The sequence below is a fragment of the Hirundo rustica genome, chromosome Z (genome assembly GCF_015227805.2).
Source record: "Hirundo rustica isolate bHirRus1 chromosome Z, bHirRus1.pri.v3, whole genome shotgun sequence".
Lineage (NCBI taxonomy): Eukaryota > Metazoa > Chordata > Aves > Passeriformes > Hirundinidae > Hirundo > Hirundo rustica.
In genome coordinates this window covers 43,993,689-44,010,942 of record NC_053488.1, presented here as the reverse complement: position 1 = coordinate 44,010,942, position 17,254 = coordinate 43,993,689, and the positions used below count along the sequence as shown (strand labels likewise).

Genomic DNA, 17,254 nt, shown 5'->3' with positions numbered 1-17,254 from the left:
TTTACATTCTGGAACTAGGATTTAATAAAGAAAAATTTCTGTTGTGTCCATAAATTTTGTTTCTGAAAGGAAAAAAAAAAAAAAAGGAGATACAAGCCTTCTGTGAGGATAAAAAAGAGGAAGATGCATATCTGACACCTAATAAAAGTGTGAATTCAAACCCATTCTGGGATGACAATTAGATTTCTTGCTGGCCACGTGTCGCTTTCTAAAACGGAGGTTAAACAGGAGGCAAACCAGCACCAGACTCTCCACGGCATCTCCACGCCCTGGGAGGGAAGGCGTGGGGCGGCTGGCGGGGCTCGCCCCGGGAGGGCCAGCGGCACCGAGCTTCTCCAAAGTGCGTCCCCGCTTCTGCGCAGCGTCGGCTCAGAGGCGAGGCGGAGATTAAGCAATACCACCGAAATTCTTCAGCCTTAACGGCCACGAAGGCCGGCGGACAAACCTTGGCGCCCGGCGAGCCCAGGGCCAGGCGGCGCCCCGGGAAGGCCGCCAGCGGGCTCCTTTACCCTTGCCATTTTTCTCCTCCTCGTCATTTTTTTTACGATTATCACGACTGCTTTCCGCCAGTGACAGTAGCCACAGCGCGATCCGCCGACGGATCGCCTCTGCGCGTGGCGAGGCGACGGGTACCCGCCTCGGGAGTGCGGCTCCCGCGTCCTCGTGCGATCGCGCGGAGACGGCGGGTGCGAGGCCTCGGTTTCCGCACGCCGCGCAGTCACAGCCCCCCGTAAGGCCGCGCACCCCGGCACCGCGGCGGGAGCCGAAGCGGTGGCGGCGCGGGGCGGCGGCGCTCGGGCCCCGCAGCGGCGGAGCGGAGGCGCCGCGCACCAGCGGGCGGAGGCTGCGCGGGGCGAGCGCCCCCCAGCGCGCTGCCGCCGCACCGGTTACGTAAGCGCGGGCACCCCCCGCGCCGCCCCCCACCCCCCCCCCGCCCCTGCCAGCGGTTATGCAATCGGAGCACACAGACCTACTGTACCGCGCGCCGCCCCGCCCTGCCCCGCCCCTAGGCACTCCCATTGGCCGGCCCTCGGCGGTGCCCGGCGCCGATTGGCTGGTGGCGGACGCCAGTCACGGCGCGGCGCGGCCGGCATGCGGGCTATGAGCCCCGAGCCGCGCAGCCCTGACCTACTAACACACATCCTTCCGCGCCGCCGCCGTGCGCTCCCGCCCGCCGCTCCGCCGCCGCCCGCACGGCGCGGCACTGCACTGCACTGCACCGCGTCCGCACTGCTCCGCACCGCCGCCCGCCTAGTCCGATGACCCGCGCGGGGTGGGGAATGCTCGGCGCTCCGCGGTGCGCTGCAGGTAGGAAGGAAGACGCGCATACAAAGTTGGGGTGCCTGCCCGGTGCTTCGCTGTAGCTACGGCCGGGGGTCGGCTGTTGGTTAAGGGGAGCTCAGCCGCCTCCGGCCGCTGCCGCCGGGCGGGGAAGCGTCCGTCGATGGTGGCGGGCGGCTCGGCGGAGGGGTGTCGGCGCGGGAGGCAGCCCGGGAGATGCTGGCCGACGGCTCTCCCTGTCGGGGCGTGCTCGCTCCTGGCGTGCCGCGTTGCCCCCCGCGTGTCCCCGCAGCCAGCCCCGGGCAGCGCCACCGGAGCGGCTCTCCCGCGTTGCATAATGTGCTGGCGGGGAGCGGAGCTGCCGCGGCGGGCGCCATGCGGGACGGAGGGCTGGGTCCCGGGCAGCAGGAGCCGTGCCTCGGCCACAAAACCACCGGGAGCTGCTGCCGGAGCCCGCCGGCCAGACCCAGCTCTCTCTCGGGCGGCGGTAGGGGCATGTCGCCCGCGGGCAGTCGGGATCAATGGCAGCGGCCCGGGACTGGGGCTGCGCTTGTCTCAGCCAGCCCTTTCCGTCACTTTTTGTCGCTGTTTTTTCGGCGCTGCGGGACCGATCGCATAATAGTTCCTGGCAATGTTGCATTATGTAACCACAAAATTTGCTAGCAGCTGGGCTGGGAAGAGGGAGCTAATTAAGCGATTTTATAATCTCTCAACAAAGTAACTAGGACAATCTCGCCCCGGAAAAAAAAAAAAAAAAAAAAGGCAGCCCCCCCCCCCCCGCCCCCCAATCTGTAACTGTAACAGGTTTTGTTTAAGTGTGTTTATTAAGGGAAGTAGACAACTGGGTAAGTGGGGAGGTGAGGGGCGCTCGCCGGCTGCTGCCGGGTGCCTTAAAACGAGATTTGTGTTGGGTCTATATTTAGCCCCTTCGCGTTTTAGCAATTGTGGCTTCATGTGCTATTTCTGGTCTTTTCTCCAGAGCCGTGCGTGTGTAAGACGTTCGAGGCATTCACTCGGATTTTTAACTCTACGCCTTCGGAAGCGTTTTAGATTAGGCTGGGTTGTGTGTTGGTTTTTTTGGTTGTTTTTTGTTTTGGGGGTTTTTTTAGGGAAGGCGTTTCGCCCAGACGCCGTGCCATCTCTCCGGTACGAGCTCTCGGTGGGAAGGGGGAAAAAAAAAAATAAAAAAACCCCGACAAAACAACAAACCAAACGAAAACAGACGGGAAAGGCTTAATTGAAGGAAGAAAGGCATTTAGAGGAGAACTCAGCCGCGCTGAGGGGAGAGAAAGAGCCGTCCCGGCCGTGCCCTGACGGCCGCGGCGGGCTGGGGACCAGGTGTCCCCATGGGGCAGCGGAGCCGGGCTCCGGGAGCGGCCGCCGGTAGTAGGTCAGTGTGACAGACCCGGCGGGCGGTGGAAGGGTACGCGGAGCCCTGCGATTCCTCCTCGCCCACCTCCTCCCTGAGGCTCGCGGGGAGCGCCGCCGCCTCCCTTCCCTGGCGGCCGACGGGGCGCGGCGGCGGCGGGCGAGCGAAAGCTGGGGGCGCTGGCGCTCCCCCTCAGCCCTTTGTTCTGGGCTGGGGCGGCGGGGGGGGCGGCGGGCTGATAGCGCGGGGCCGAGCGGGCCAGGGCCATGCGCCGCCGGTCACGTAGGGGGCCGCAGGGCCGACCCGGGCAGCCTTTGTGGCGGGGCGCGATGGGGGGGCCGAGCCCACTGCCCACTGCGGAGCGTCCCCACCCCACTACCCATCACCCCCCTAGTCCCACCGTCGCCTGCAGGCAGGGATCGCCAGACAAAGGCCCTCACAGGTAGTCACGAGATGAGCATTTTCTTTCGTTTCTTACGTAACGAACAGCAACATCATAAAGGGGGGAAAAATAAAAAAAGAATCATCATTGCCCAATTCTGATTCCGCCCCCCCCCCCCCCCCCCCCCCCCCCGGTCACTTCGGCGTCGCAGTGGCTGTGTGTTTCGTATTCTGGGGCCAGCTTGTGCTGTGTCTTCGATGGGAGCATAGCTTGAAAGTTGCTTAACTTGCCTTTCAATATAAGGTGGTATTTATTTATTTATTTATTTATTTATTTATTTATTTATAATTTTTGGTTACTGAAACGGTTCTCCAATAGGTGAAACCAACATCACTGTGCTTCTGACCAAAAAACCTTACAACTGAGTACTCCAGCCATAGGCTTTATGTTCGTTGTACCTACTGTAGGAAGTAGAAGCAAAGTGTTTTAAAAAATGTAGTGTTCTTGGTAACTGCATAAACTTTCCTGCTACTTAATTGTTGAGGCCAAGTACAGCCTTGACAATGAGGCTCTTTTGGAATTACTGTTGTGTTAAAAACAACCATGTTTTGTTGTTGTGGTTTTTTTTGTTTTGTTTTTTTTTTTTGTTTGGTTTTTTGTTGTTTTTTTTTTTTTTTTTGGTTGTTGTTGTTGTCCTTGTAACTTGAATGATTGCACTTAGTTTCGTTATGTTTGCCCCAGTGTGTATGTGACCTACTTTGAGTTATCTTTGCCCTCCTCAGAAATTAATTAAACCCAGAGTCTCCTTTGAAATTTTGCCATGTGCATTGCTTTTATGGGCAATATTCAGTCAAAGTGTTGATGTTGATGGGAAACTCGAATGAATAAGGATTTGGTGTTTTGGCCCAAAAATCTGATTTAAACCAACAAGTTCAAGGACTACTGAATAAGGATCGTTGACAACATTGACACTAACAGTTATTGTTATGAAAGTTCTCACATTACAGATGTCTTTGACTGTTAAAATGTTAATATGCTTTAGAATATTCTGCCTCCACTTGCATTTACTTTATATTTTCAAATTGTGCTCCACAGGGCTTTTAATTAACTTTTAAAGTATCCAGCTTCCTGAATTTGCATACAAAGCCTCCAGTTTCTGCTGTTTTGATGGGGGTTGTATTGCATTTTGTTTTGTGGTTCAGGGAGGGTTTTTTAAAATTTGTTTGTTTGTTTGTTTTTGTTTTTAAGAAACTGATATGGAGGTGTCAAAAAGCTAGGAGTCTTCCCATGGGCAGTATGAACTTACATGACCTCCACACAGCTTATCTCATCCTAAGAAGGAACAGTATTTGCCTTACTTTGGATGAAATTTATAGAATATACATTCTTTCTATTGCAATTGAGTCAAAATAGAGTCTGAGAAAGATATCAGTACCATGCTGCTTTTTTCCAATCCTTTATCTTGAAACAAAACTCCTAAGTGAAACAAGCCTTTAACTCTTCTAAAATTGACTTATTTTAACAAATAGTTATGCAAACTACACTTATGCAATAGTTTTTTTCCAGACTGCAATCTTGTTGCTGTTATAACATCACTGTGATGCAATAATATGAACAATAAAATCCTCTGTTTGAGTCTTATTACACACTGTTAAGCAATGTATCTGACTCATCAGCTTAATTGACTCTTCTAGGTGACCTTGCCATGATCATTACAGTCAGTTATGAGATATAAATGTGCTTAGGCTATGTAATAGAAAAAAGTGCAAATAGATGGCCAATTCCTGCAGTCCATTCTAAAAGAAAATGACAATTGATTTCCATGTTAGTATTTTGCAGTATTAAAGCATTACCTTACACTATTTCAAAATATTTTTTTAGTAACTACAAGATAATGTAACTGCCTAATGTTGATGATAAGCATGACTGTCAAAATCAAGATTGTGTAAACATGGGAGTACTTGGTCTTGACTAAAAATGTGGTAGAAGCAGTGTTATTTAAAAATTGTATTATAGGGTAGATCTGAAATAAATCTAAAGCCACCTTAGATACTGTTATGTTTTATCCTGATTCACTTGTTGAATTGGTCCATGTCTGCATGTCCAAAGTAGCATACTATGAGATTGAATTTTGTGACAGATATTAAATATATATTCTATTTTTTTCTTTTCCTGAGTTGCTCCACCTTGGTGTAATTTTCAGCCTGTCCTGCAGCATTTGAATAATTAACCCATTTTTGCTACAGAGGTGTCTGCACAACAGCTGACAATGTAGATGCCAGTGCTGCAAGGCTTCTTTTTACAAGTGGAATGCAACCCAACAAAGAAAATAATATTCAGCATGGCCAGTGGTCTGGACCATCTCACAGAATCGGAGCTCTAAAGATTGCTGTTTCCCTCTTCTGTCTGCCGTGAGTGGTAGATAACATTTTACAGCCAGTGTTTATTTTATATGTTTACTTCAGTTGTTATATAACAAGATGCACGTTTAGAGCATCAGCTGGGATTAATTGACATAATTCTGCTGCCTTTAAATAGAGCCATATAAATTTAGGTCAGATGAAGGTCTGGTCCATGGTAGGTGTTTTAAGAACACAGTTCAATAATAGAAAGCTGTTTGTTGTCAGAATAATTTTTTTTTAATTATTTTATTTTTTTTAGTTTATAAAAATGGGAAATCTGAGATTGTATTTCCAGGACATGCTATTAAGTTATAACTTTTCACAGTCTAGTTCTTACTCCTGTCAAGTAGCTACTGAAATGAGAAACATTCTGTCATAGTACTGTAACTTCAGTAACAGTTTTTTCAATTGAGGCTTTATTAAAATTACTGGAAAGTGATGTGATATTTGTTAAATTGCATATTTACATGTGTGTACTATATATATATATATATACGGAATTAAATATTTAGCCAAGATATATTTATTTCCTTCTCAGTTTTAAATTTTTTCCTGGTGCTAACAGGAATATTCTTCAGTCTTGTTTTTCACCATTTGAACCAGAGCAATAAACAGCTTGATTTGGGAAAAATTAATAGATCTGGCAGAATAATATTATCTTCATAAGAAAATGAAAGAAAATGTGGGGCAAATTTGCACTTACTAAGCTTGACTGATCTTTTCTGACCAACAGCTACCCTTAACATATGTTTTGGGCTCTCCAAATAGAAATTTTATTTCTGTAATTTACCTTTGGTAAGCAGGCTCTACTTTAATGAGTTAATTTGTAGTTCTTAAGATAAACAGTAGCTTAAATAATTTTTCTAACAATGAAAGCCTATTGTAAAAATTACATATGACATCAGCTTTCTGGGTTCAATGTGGAGTTGGTAACAGGCATTTGCAATAGCATTTCAAGTTTTATGGCAATCTTACTAATTTTTTTCTTAAATTTGATTGAACTGTGTAGTAATAAATGATTTCTGATGTGCCCGGTGGAATATATTTTGTGGGCATATTCCATTTTTTTTTTCTTTCAATAACATGACCAACATTTTAGCAAAAGTGGGTCATCATGTACAAAGTTATCATCATCAGTGTTCCACTGACCTAATTACACATTGGTCCTGAAACAGTAAGCACTTAAGCACAATGTGAAGTTGTAGGAAAAGGAAACAGTGTACAGGATCAATAGTTCTGCTTCATGCTGTTGTAACATATTCATGGTCCTTATGCACATTACTATGCAACAACAGAAGTTGGTGGCAATATTCGTATTGTAAATGCTTTTCCCCTTTGTGACTGTGGATAGCCTGTCCATCATAGCATAAAATGCAATCACCTAGGTTTTTCAAAAAGTTTTAACTTAATTTGTTCTATGTTGTCTAGACTCTCTGGCCCACAGATCTGTCCCAGAGATATGACCCTTTCAGTGTAGCCAGCATTAAAGGTTTTCTTCAACAGGAACATAAACCCACAAACTGTTGTAGGTAAAGGGCAAGAAGAAGTACCTTGAAGGATTTCAGTGGAGATTGGAAATACTCTCTGTTGGAAAGAATTATGATAGATAATGATAGGTACAGAGTTTCATGGCATAATTTTTGTCTGTGGAAAGCAGTAGAGGTAGAGTACCCCCAAAACTTTTCAGCAGTGTTTAGGGAGGCTGGGCTTGCACCACCTGAGCTTAAACTCAGCTTTCTGTCCCGTGTGTGACGAGAATGGTATTTTTTCTGTACCTCATAAAAGCATTGACATAGGTAGCAATAGTTTTTAGAATACTTTGAAGATAAAGTGCAAAATATATCTTTCAGTTTCCCAGAATTTGGAATGCAAACTGGTGACTTTCAAATTAATGAACAATTTCTATAGGAGCTCACCTGGTATATAGACAGATTTTCAAAATTGATAAATTTGGTTAGAATGGTAGCAGTAATAAAATTAATGATACCTGTGCAAAACATGGACAACAGCAACTAAAAATAAGTGGGGACATTAATACAAACACAATTGTTTTCCTAGAATGTACCATATAGTGGTGGTGATGATAGAGGCTTTTTTTTTTTTTTCCTGGAGTAAGAAGCTATATGTAACTGTTAATTTCTTCCATTTTTTAAGGATTGAGATATATTCTTTCTGTAGACACAATGATACAAAACTGAATTGTGTTTGAGCATCCAATGCTAGAAATTGGATTTAATTTAGTTTGATAGAATCACTATCAAAATGCAAGAGCTGTAGAATTAAACAGTTGTTTATCATAGGATATGTTTGAAAAATTGTACTTGGAAATAGCATTAATTATTTTGCTAAGTATAAATGAAAACATCCTGTTGTTCCGTGGGGGAGTTTAGATACATGAGGAGGTCCACATACATTCTCTAAAACAGAAATTACTTATGTAATTAAATTACACAGATGAGAGCAAGATTATGGCCCTGTCCTCCAAATTTTGAGACATTTCCATTATTACAGTGTGAATACATAAATCCCCAGGATCAGATCTTGAATGTGCCATGTTGTCACTTCAATATTTTTTAAGTCCTATGGATAAATTAATATTTTGTGATTTCTGCATACATAATTTTTTGATTCAATAGCATGAGTTCTGTACAACAGTCTCATTAATACTTGGATCTGGGATTCTGCTTCTGTGGAAGCCAATGGCAGAATTGCTGTGGGAGCAAGACTGGCTCTGTAATTAAGTTAATAGGGTCGAGTGTTATTACATTTTAGAATTGGCACTCAATACCATTAACATCAGCCGACCAAATGTTGGTTTTATAACACTTTATGAGGGAGTGATAAAGCAACTGAAAAATTAATCATAAGGGAAAATATTGGAATTTGAAATGTAGTCAGAGGAATCATTACAGTTCATTAATTTATGTGTAAATACTCATGTTTTCCAGTGGAATTATAAAATGCTAGTGAAGTGAAATGGCTGGTTCCATTGAAGGCATGTTGCCATTATCATCAGATGGAATTTAATTTGTTTACAGACTTAGCATTGGACTGATCCTCATGGAGAGGTATTACTAAACGAGGATTTTGCTTCCTGTCTGTAAAGCCGCAGTTTCAGTTACCATAATAAAAGTGCTCAAGAAATATAGGAAGAGTTAGTTAAAAGTCTTTTATTCTTTCGTTAATTCACAAAGGTTATGACATTAGGTCTAACTGCATAGATAGCAAACCCATATGAGTACATCAGTGGGTTACATGCCTGTCTTGACAGCTTTACTGATGGACTCTGGCAGAGAGCAAAGTTGAATATTGCATGCAAAAACACGGTCATTTTGATATGCGCTTAATATTTGTTGTAGATTGCATGCTACTTATGTTCTGTCTGTCTGTCAGGAACAATGTGTACAGGAGGGAGACTGGCCAAAATAGGAGTTAACAGTGCTACAGTGAGCAGATTGGGCCATTCCCGTGCAGTCTGCAGATGTCCCATGGAATGAGGGACCGGAACTCTGCAGCTGGTTGGGCTAAGTGCAGCTCAGTGCCACTGTTAGGCTTGCAGGTGGATATTTGGACATGCAGTCGAGTTTTATCCATCAATGTGGTCATATTGATGAACTGTGTCATTAGTCTACTGTTGTAATGCATTAATTTGGTTTATATTGTGTTTCATCGGATTTGTAATGTTTTTTCTCTGTATCACTTGCTCAGCAGTGCCCATCCCCCACACTGGAATGTAACCCAACTCTGTTCCACTCCCACTTTATCCCTGATTGGGCAGTGTCTTGTCCCTCCTGCCTCTGGGCCCTGCCCCCTGGGGAAAAAGCCCGGGCACAACGGGGGGTGGGGCTCACTCTCTCTGGCACTGGCATCCACTGGGAAAGGACTCCAGAATAAAGCTGTTATATGTCACCCAGTGAGAGAGAGCAGACTCTTTCCTTTTGCCATTGGCGGTCATCTGGTCTCATAAAGAAACACAACAGTCTACATTCATTTAGGAAAAACCCACAATCCAAACCCTTTTTTGCTAATTATTATTACCATTATTATTGTTTTTCCTAGACCACCACAGTGTTGGACAAACACTGAAGTGGAATAGCTTTGAGTTGGAGACCATACAGATAGACACAGTCTGAATTCTTATCCTGATACAATCTTGTTCAAGACTACACATTGTTTTTATATCACATGGAGATAAAAGATGAGACTATTGGCGGGGGGGGGGGGGGGAAGTATTTAATCTGTGGGGAGGTATGGTTTTCTTCTTCTAAAATATCCAGTGATTCTCTAAATACTTCCTTGCTGTTGCTACTGCTTCAAGTAAGTGTAGATGTTCTAGGCTATATGGCATAGTAATAATAATGATATATGCATATTAGTGTGTGTTTTCTGTGAGAACAAATATTTGGGTTTGAGTGTAGCTCTCCAGTATTGTTATATTAAGTAAGAGCAGTGAACTGGTAAGGACATGAAATTTCACGGAAATTTTTTTGAACACTTTTTGCTTAGGTGAGAGTTGACTGAGATACATTCTAAGAGACAAGTGATGATTTCATAGGTATTCATTACATAATACAACTCCCTGCTGCATGCCATGTAAGGTGTCTGCTGCTGCTACAGGTGAATACAGGGATTGTAGCATATTATGACAAGAAAATTATGGTCAGTAAGTGTACTCCTAGTTCTACAGGATAGCAAAATAAAATCCCAGTGTTCTATTAATGTAAAATGATATTACAGAGACTGAATATTCTACAAATGTGACAAAAGGTCAAGTGGCCATGTCTTCTTTTTTCTTTTTTTTTCCCCCGCTTTCTTTTTTTGTTGTTTTAAAGTTATAGCAATGATTTTTTTTTTTTTTTTTTTTAAGTGTCGAGTTAAGCTTATATACATATTAATTAAATCACTGATTCCCTGTATCAGAGAAAAGGACAAAATGTCTATACACCTACTTCAGCAAATCAAACTGTACTGGAAGTTTGGAGAAACAGATGTTTCTTTGCTTTGCTGATCAATTTTGGTTTTAAACCTGATCCAGCTCCTTCAATCTTGACAGAGAGCTCCCTTTTGACTCCACTTAGAATTTTGGATCAGGGTCTAACTATTTGTTACTGGTGTAACTGTGTATTAGAGGTACATTTCTTCATTTCAAACCTGACAATTTGTGGTGCTGCTTTTTCCACTAAAATATTAGATGCTGTCTTTGGTGTGGCTGGCATCTAACTCTATTTTTCATTAGGGCTGTACTATCAAAGATAAATCATTACGTGTCAGTAATTAACCATGAATTTTAGGAAAGTCTACTTAGTTGTTCTATGAATTGTGTTAATTTTTTCATGACACAAAAATTGGCATGGCTTGATGGAATAGAACCCAGCTTGAAACCTTAGTCTTTATGACCCTGCGTAATTGTTACTACATCACTCATTCCACTTTGCCTTCTAGAAAAGACAAGAGAAACTGGCAGAATACAATTCATTAATTCTTTCATAATTTCCTTGACTGATAATGTTAAAATTAGTTTCATTAGCTATTGTAAAAACATTCCCAGTAAACAGAGACATTAATCTGAAGTGGCTGGATTTTTTTTGGTTGTGGGTGGTTTGTTTGGTTGGTTTTGGTTTGGTTTGGGGTTTTTCTTGGGGGGGGGGGGCGTGGGGGGGGAACATGGTCATAGAGGCAAGAATGATTGCTGACTCGATAGTCAGTTCTGTAAAAGCACTTGGCATACTACATGCTTTTTTACCAGGAACATGACTGACTTTGGAAAATGATATACTGAGAAGCTGTGTCTTAAGATCAAGACTAAGTGATCTTATGGGAATAAACATTTTTGCATTAAATAGGGCTAAATCAAACAAAGGCCAATTTAAACTCTTGAGTTCAAATTTACTGATTAAAATGTCTGAAGCTAAAGGTTAAGCTAGCTTTTTCTTTATAATGGTAAGACTTCTTGGTCTAAACTTTTACTTCAATGCAAATACTGTTTCCTGGAGGTGCACGTGCCTCAATAGTATTAAACTTTACTCTGACATAATATGACTATTTGTCAAATGCAAATTTTTAATTAAGTGTTACTTCTCTAGTGTGTTTTTCAAAACTGATTTTATTGTTTTCTTTGTAAGATACTAAAAAAATTACATAATTTTGTTGTCAAAATTTTTTAGTCAATAAGTACTTGCCCAAATTATGTGTGTGAACTTCCTAGTTTGAATTAATATGATGGATACAAATACTTATATATAATTTTTTTTTACAGCATTCAAAAGCAGCAATTATGTGCTTAATAGATACAGTGGATAATCGTGGTACTTTAAGACAATAGAAATCACTCCAGCTTCTCTAAATCAGCTTATGTTATTTTTAATCCATGAAGGACCCAAATATATTGCATTTCTAAGTCATACACCACAGCTGTTTTCAGAAGAGGTGCTTTAATGTGGAACAGGATAGTTTGCAGTGCTGCTCATCAACATGCTTCATGTCCTGCGATTTAAAGTGTTGGAAGGTTTTAGTTTGGCCAGTGATATCATGGAAGCTTCTGTGACAGCATTACTCTAGGGTCAAAACTCAAATATTTTTTAATTGATTCTTCCTTGGAACATATAATATTTGTTTTGGAAGCAAATCTGCTACCTCTAGGTGTCATGAAATGTAGAATATCAGTAGTTTCAGTGTTGAGCTGTCTTCATACTACAGCAGGTTTAATGAACCAAATTCTTGTCTAAACTATTTGTCAGTAGCTACTTTTGTGTGTTTTGAACCAGCAATTCCTAAATAGTAATAAAATTCTCTCTTTATTTCAGGTTTTTAAGAAGATTATTGAATCTGCTAACAAAATTCGTTCTAGACAGACACTTCTGTCTGAGATTATGAAAGAAAAGGAAGCATGTGTGTGGATTTAAAATTACTGTGTTTATCAAGTTGTGGAGTGAGAAGTACTGTGGACATAGCTTGCTCTATTGCTTATTGCAGATATTCTACAAATTGTTTCTGATGCAGCTGAGAAAAATGCAGACCCTTAAAAAGGAGCATGGACCTGTTGACACAAGTAGCAATGTGGACAAAATCATGGTACTTAAGTCGACCTTAGCAGAAGTATCTGAGGAGTTGTCTACAAATGAAGATATTCTACTTTCTGAAGCAAGTAGTGGAAAGAGCAAATCTTCAGCTTGCCGGAGAAAGCGCGAATTCATTCCAGATGAAAAGAAAGATGCTATGTATTGGGAGAAAAGGCGGAAAAATAATGAAGCTGCCAAAAGATCTCGTGAAAAGCGACGACTGAATGACCTTGTCTTAGAGAACAAACTAATTGCACTGGGAGAAGAGAATGCCACTTTGAAGGCAGAGCTGCTTTCATTGAAGTTAAAGTTTGGTTTAATTAGTTCTGCGGCCTATGCCCAAGAGATACAGAAACTCAGTAGCTCAACAACTGTGTATTTTCAAGATTATCAGAGTTCCAAATCAAATATTAACTCATTTGTAGATGAACATGAACCATCTATAGTTGGTAGCAGTTGTATTTCTGTCATTAAACATTCTCCTCAAAGCTCAATGTCTGATGTATCTGAAACATCAGCTGTAGAGCATACCCAGCCAAGTCGTATACAAAGCAACTGCAGAAGTCCCGAAAATAAATTCCAGATTATAAAGCAGGAGCCCATGGAATTAGAGAGAGAGCCAAGAGATGACAGAGGTTCATATAAAGCATCCATATATCCAAACTACATGGGAGCTACCTTTAATGTTTACTCACATTCTCCTCCTCTCTTGCAAGTTAATAGGTCCTCCAGTAATTCCCCAAGAACATCAGAAACTGATGATGGTGTAGTTGGAAAGTCATCTGATGGAGAAGATGAACAGCAGGTTCCTAAGGGTCCAATTCATTCCCCAGTTGAACATAAAAATGTTCATGCAACAGTTAAAGTTCCAGAAGTGAATTCTTCAGCTTTGCCTCACAAGCTTAGAATCAAAGCCAAAGCCATGCAAGTTAAAGTGGAAGCAATGGATAATGACTATGATGCAACACAGAAGTTGTCGTCACCCATTGACATGTCCTCAAAAAGGCATTTTGAGCTTGAAAAACATGGTGCGCAAAATTTGGTGCATTCTTCTCACACTCCTTTCTCAGTTCAAGTGACTAATATCCAAGACTGGTCACTTAAACCAGAACTCTGGCATCAGAAGGAACTCAATGTTAAAATTCAGAGTGGTTGCAAAACTGGAGTTGTTGAAATAAAAGACAATATCTACAATGTCTCTGAGTCAGAGAACCTCTATTTGAAGCAGGGCATAGCAAACTTATCTGCAGAGGTCGCTTCGCTTAAAAGACTTATAACTACACAAATCTCTGCATCAGACTCTGGTTAATTTACTACTGAAGAAAGGCTTATTGTTTCAAAGGATGTCATTTGCAGTAGATCAATATGTTTTGTATGATGCTGAATTTTCACTGGACTTGTGATGTCATTTCACTGTAATGTTCACATAATGTCTGATTGGTGTCTTTTTGTGCACAAATTATTATGAAGACTAGGTTGTGCTATGATCACTATGCCTTGAGTATAGTCAAGTAGCCTGTACAAAGGCTGTATATAGTGGACTTTAGTTTCTTCTTGTTCTACTACAAAATGTGCAAGTTACCAGTTACAATAAAATATTGGTGACAAACATAGAACATCTACTCCAGTTCAGTTGATTTTATGAACTTGTAAATAAGCTGTTAATTAAAAACTGGGCTTTTTCTTACACTGTGCTCAACTTCACTTATGGTTTTGGTTTTTACAGCCTAACTACCAAAATACAATTTACAGTAAGTGTGATCGTTCTGGCCACTTTTTCCTTAACATGTTTTTTAGAAGAGCAGGAAAGTGAATATTTATAAATGAAACAGTACCAATTTATAGCCTTAGCCTTCTTTAACTTACTTCTTAGTAGAAATTAACCAAAACCCCTGCAAGTTCTAACCCAGTAACTAATATCAACAACCTTTTTTTTTTTTCTTCTCCTTCGATCGCAAATGAGACAATAATGAGTTTCCTGAATGTTTTAGTGTGACAAACAATTTTTCAATATTATAACTTGGTGTTTTAGGTGAAGTTAGTTAAGTCAGATTTGTACATCTGCAAAGTTTTCAGAGCCTTGCAGTGACTGAATTGGACAGCACCATCTCTGCCAAGGGGTGGCTTGCGTCTGCAAGGGGTGCAGGCATGAAAAGTCCACCCCTCTTGCATACCAACATTCTGTCTGTGGCTGACCACGGGCCACCTATACATGAAGTATAAGGCTACAGGATTTGTAAACTCTGAGCTCAGCTGGGTAAATTCTTGCACAAAGGCTAGGCAATAGCAGTTGCAGAGTTAAAGGAGATCATCTGCTATTTTTGTTCCCACAGTGGGACAAAATGCAATTATGCATGAAGTATGTCTTGCCAGCAATTTGTCCCTGGTTTCAATGGCTTAATTAACTGAACTGGAATACCTTGGCTTGCTAAAGGGCATTTTGCAAGAATTCTCAAATGTAAAATAGAGACTGTGTGAAGAACTTCATGATCTAGACACTGCTAACCCCTTTCAACTTATGCAGATGATGAGTTCTTCACATGATGACTGGACAGGGCTGTGGTACTTTTTGTCTTTCAGAAGAGCCATTGAACCATGGAGTCTAGAATTGTATCACATATCCTTGGTTTGGCTTACCAAAATCTTTCATTTTAAAATGAAAAATAATTTATAAATAGAGCATAAATTTGGCAGAGGTTCTTGTCATGAGACTTCCCCCTTCTTTTACTGTACAGATAAATCAGACTAACAACTAAGCTTTTTCTGAAAAGGCTTTTTATTAATTGCCATACTGTATAATTAATTGAACCTTTCCATAGGCTTAAAATACTAATTAACAAAACAATGTGTAGGGTTTTTTTTTTTTTTAATTAATACTTGACTTGAGTGAGAGGAACTTTGTCAATTTTTTGGGGATATGAAGAGGAGTCTGAGTCACTCCTGATAGCTCTGAAGCTTGGTCCAGCAGTCAAGGCAATGGCAGAACTCCCTGATGTCAGTGAGGACAGGATTTGATTCTGTGCCTTTTCAGGAACTGATGATTCAGTTGTGTTCTGGGAGGACCTTCGCACAGAAATCACTGGTACTTTCTGAGCTTTTTTGAGCCTTCTAGCTGCTGTGCTGTATTTGTGGCATTCAGAGTTGATAAACTGCTATTCTTTTTTCATGCCTTAATAATACAATAGACCCCATAGCTGGGCTCTGTATGTATTTGGTAATTAACATAGATGACATTTCAATGTTACTGAAAATAAGCTCAGGATTATTGCATGAAATGTAAAAATTTGCATTGAATGATGGGGATATGAGACATGAGGCAGTGATTGCTGCTGTCTCCTTGCTTGCTAAGTATCTTCTGTAAGCAACAATAAAATTCTTTAAATATTTTACATATTATTTATCACATGTAATGTGTTCAAGGAAAGGACTTAGAACTCTCAGTGTTGCCATCAGTGTAAGCCTAAATCTATTGGGTTTTTTTCCATTTCTTGTTAGAATTGTTTGTCATAATGGAAGAATGTTGTCCTCTTTCTAGCTCATTATATATTTTGTGTATCTGTTTTGTGCAATTAATACTTAACAGTAATGATGTAGTTAACTTGTTGAAGGATGTCATTGCAAGAAAGTTATAGCATGGAGCTTAGGAGCACAATCAGATGTTATTTATACTCCCTTTATACCTTAGTGTTATGCTTCATTTGAAGAAAGAAATAAATAATTTGTCTTTTGTTCAAAACCAGATCTAACCTACCACATGCTTTTCTATTATGTTCATCGTCGTAGTCCAACACAGGGGCATTAACTTGAGTTGATGACCAATCTCGCCATGCTGAAGTTGCTATTTCTCCATCTAATACTTGGAATATCTTTCACATACCTATTAAAGACACAAACTGCTAGTGTGCTACGTGCAAAGCCCCATTGTTGGCTACAGCTGCCAACTGAACTGCACAACAGCTGCCAGCTGAGGTGTGGGTGGCCTCCTCATGCAGAGCCCTCTCCCTGCTTGCCCCTCTTTAGCCTGCTTTCCCTCAGGACGTGAAATGGGAAAGATGGAGCATCACCCTGAGGGGGTAGGAAGCGAGAGAGTGCAGTGAGAGTGCCCTGCTCCAGCCTTCAGATGGTACACAGTTATGTGAGTGTAGGACCAGACAGCTGGGCTCTTCCAGCCTGCCTTCCTTGCACTTCAGGGAACAGAATCAGCCTCCATGGAAAGGTTATCCCTGGTTAGTCATCTAGTCTCTCAGTGGGACATGACAAGGTTGGTTTTGAGGACAAAATGGGCTTTATCTAAGTGTGTATTAACTGACATAACATCCTCTAACTTACAAAATCTTGTAAACTCAGCAATTGACAAAACAACATAAAATGTAGAAGAGGGGAGTCTTTCTCATTTTAGTGCGGCTTCAATTACAAATGTTAAGGAAGACTACGTACAGAAACTAGTTAATTCTGAGACTTATCAGTATAAATTCTCCTTTTTGATAATTGGTAGTGTGAAGGGCTTCAAGGACAGTTTTAAGAGAAGTCTGAAAAATGACTGTTGACTAGCAAGGTAAACTTTATCCTAGTGATATCTACTGCTGGCTAATTAAAACTGTAAAGTGTGAGTACAGCTCTTTGTCAAATTTTCCTAACTTAATGGTGTATAAACACAGTAATATAGCCTCATGTTCTATCAATGCCAGAGGTGAATTGTGGATATTCTCATACATTACTGAGACCAAGCGTGATTTTCTGAATACTCTCAACTTTCTGTCTT

The 17,254-nt window shown here is 41.5% G+C and overlaps 1 protein-coding gene across 3 annotated transcripts; it reads left to right on the top strand.

Annotated features, from left to right (window-relative positions):
• Positions 1-1,176: 1,176 nt before the first annotated feature.
• Positions 1,177-16,231, top strand: NFIL3 (nuclear factor, interleukin 3 regulated). 3 transcript variants are annotated; one of them, XM_040090576.1, is made up of 2 exons: positions 1,177-1,308; positions 12,238-16,231. In XM_040090576.1, exon 2 carries the CDS (start codon positions 12,428-12,430, stop codon positions 13,799-13,801), a length of 1,374 nt encoding a protein of 457 aa, XP_039946510.1. In that variant the 5' UTR covers positions 1,177-1,308; positions 12,238-12,427; the 3' UTR covers positions 13,802-16,231. The 3 variants fall into 3 exon arrangements, with proteins under 3 accessions (XP_039946510.1, XP_039946512.1, XP_039946511.1); XM_040090578.2 differs by lacking the exon at positions 1,177-1,308 and adding an exon at positions 2,566-2,671; XM_040090577.2 differs by lacking the exon at positions 1,177-1,308 and adding an exon at positions 5,347-5,443.
• The last annotated feature ends 1,023 nt before the right edge of the window (positions 16,232-17,254 follow it).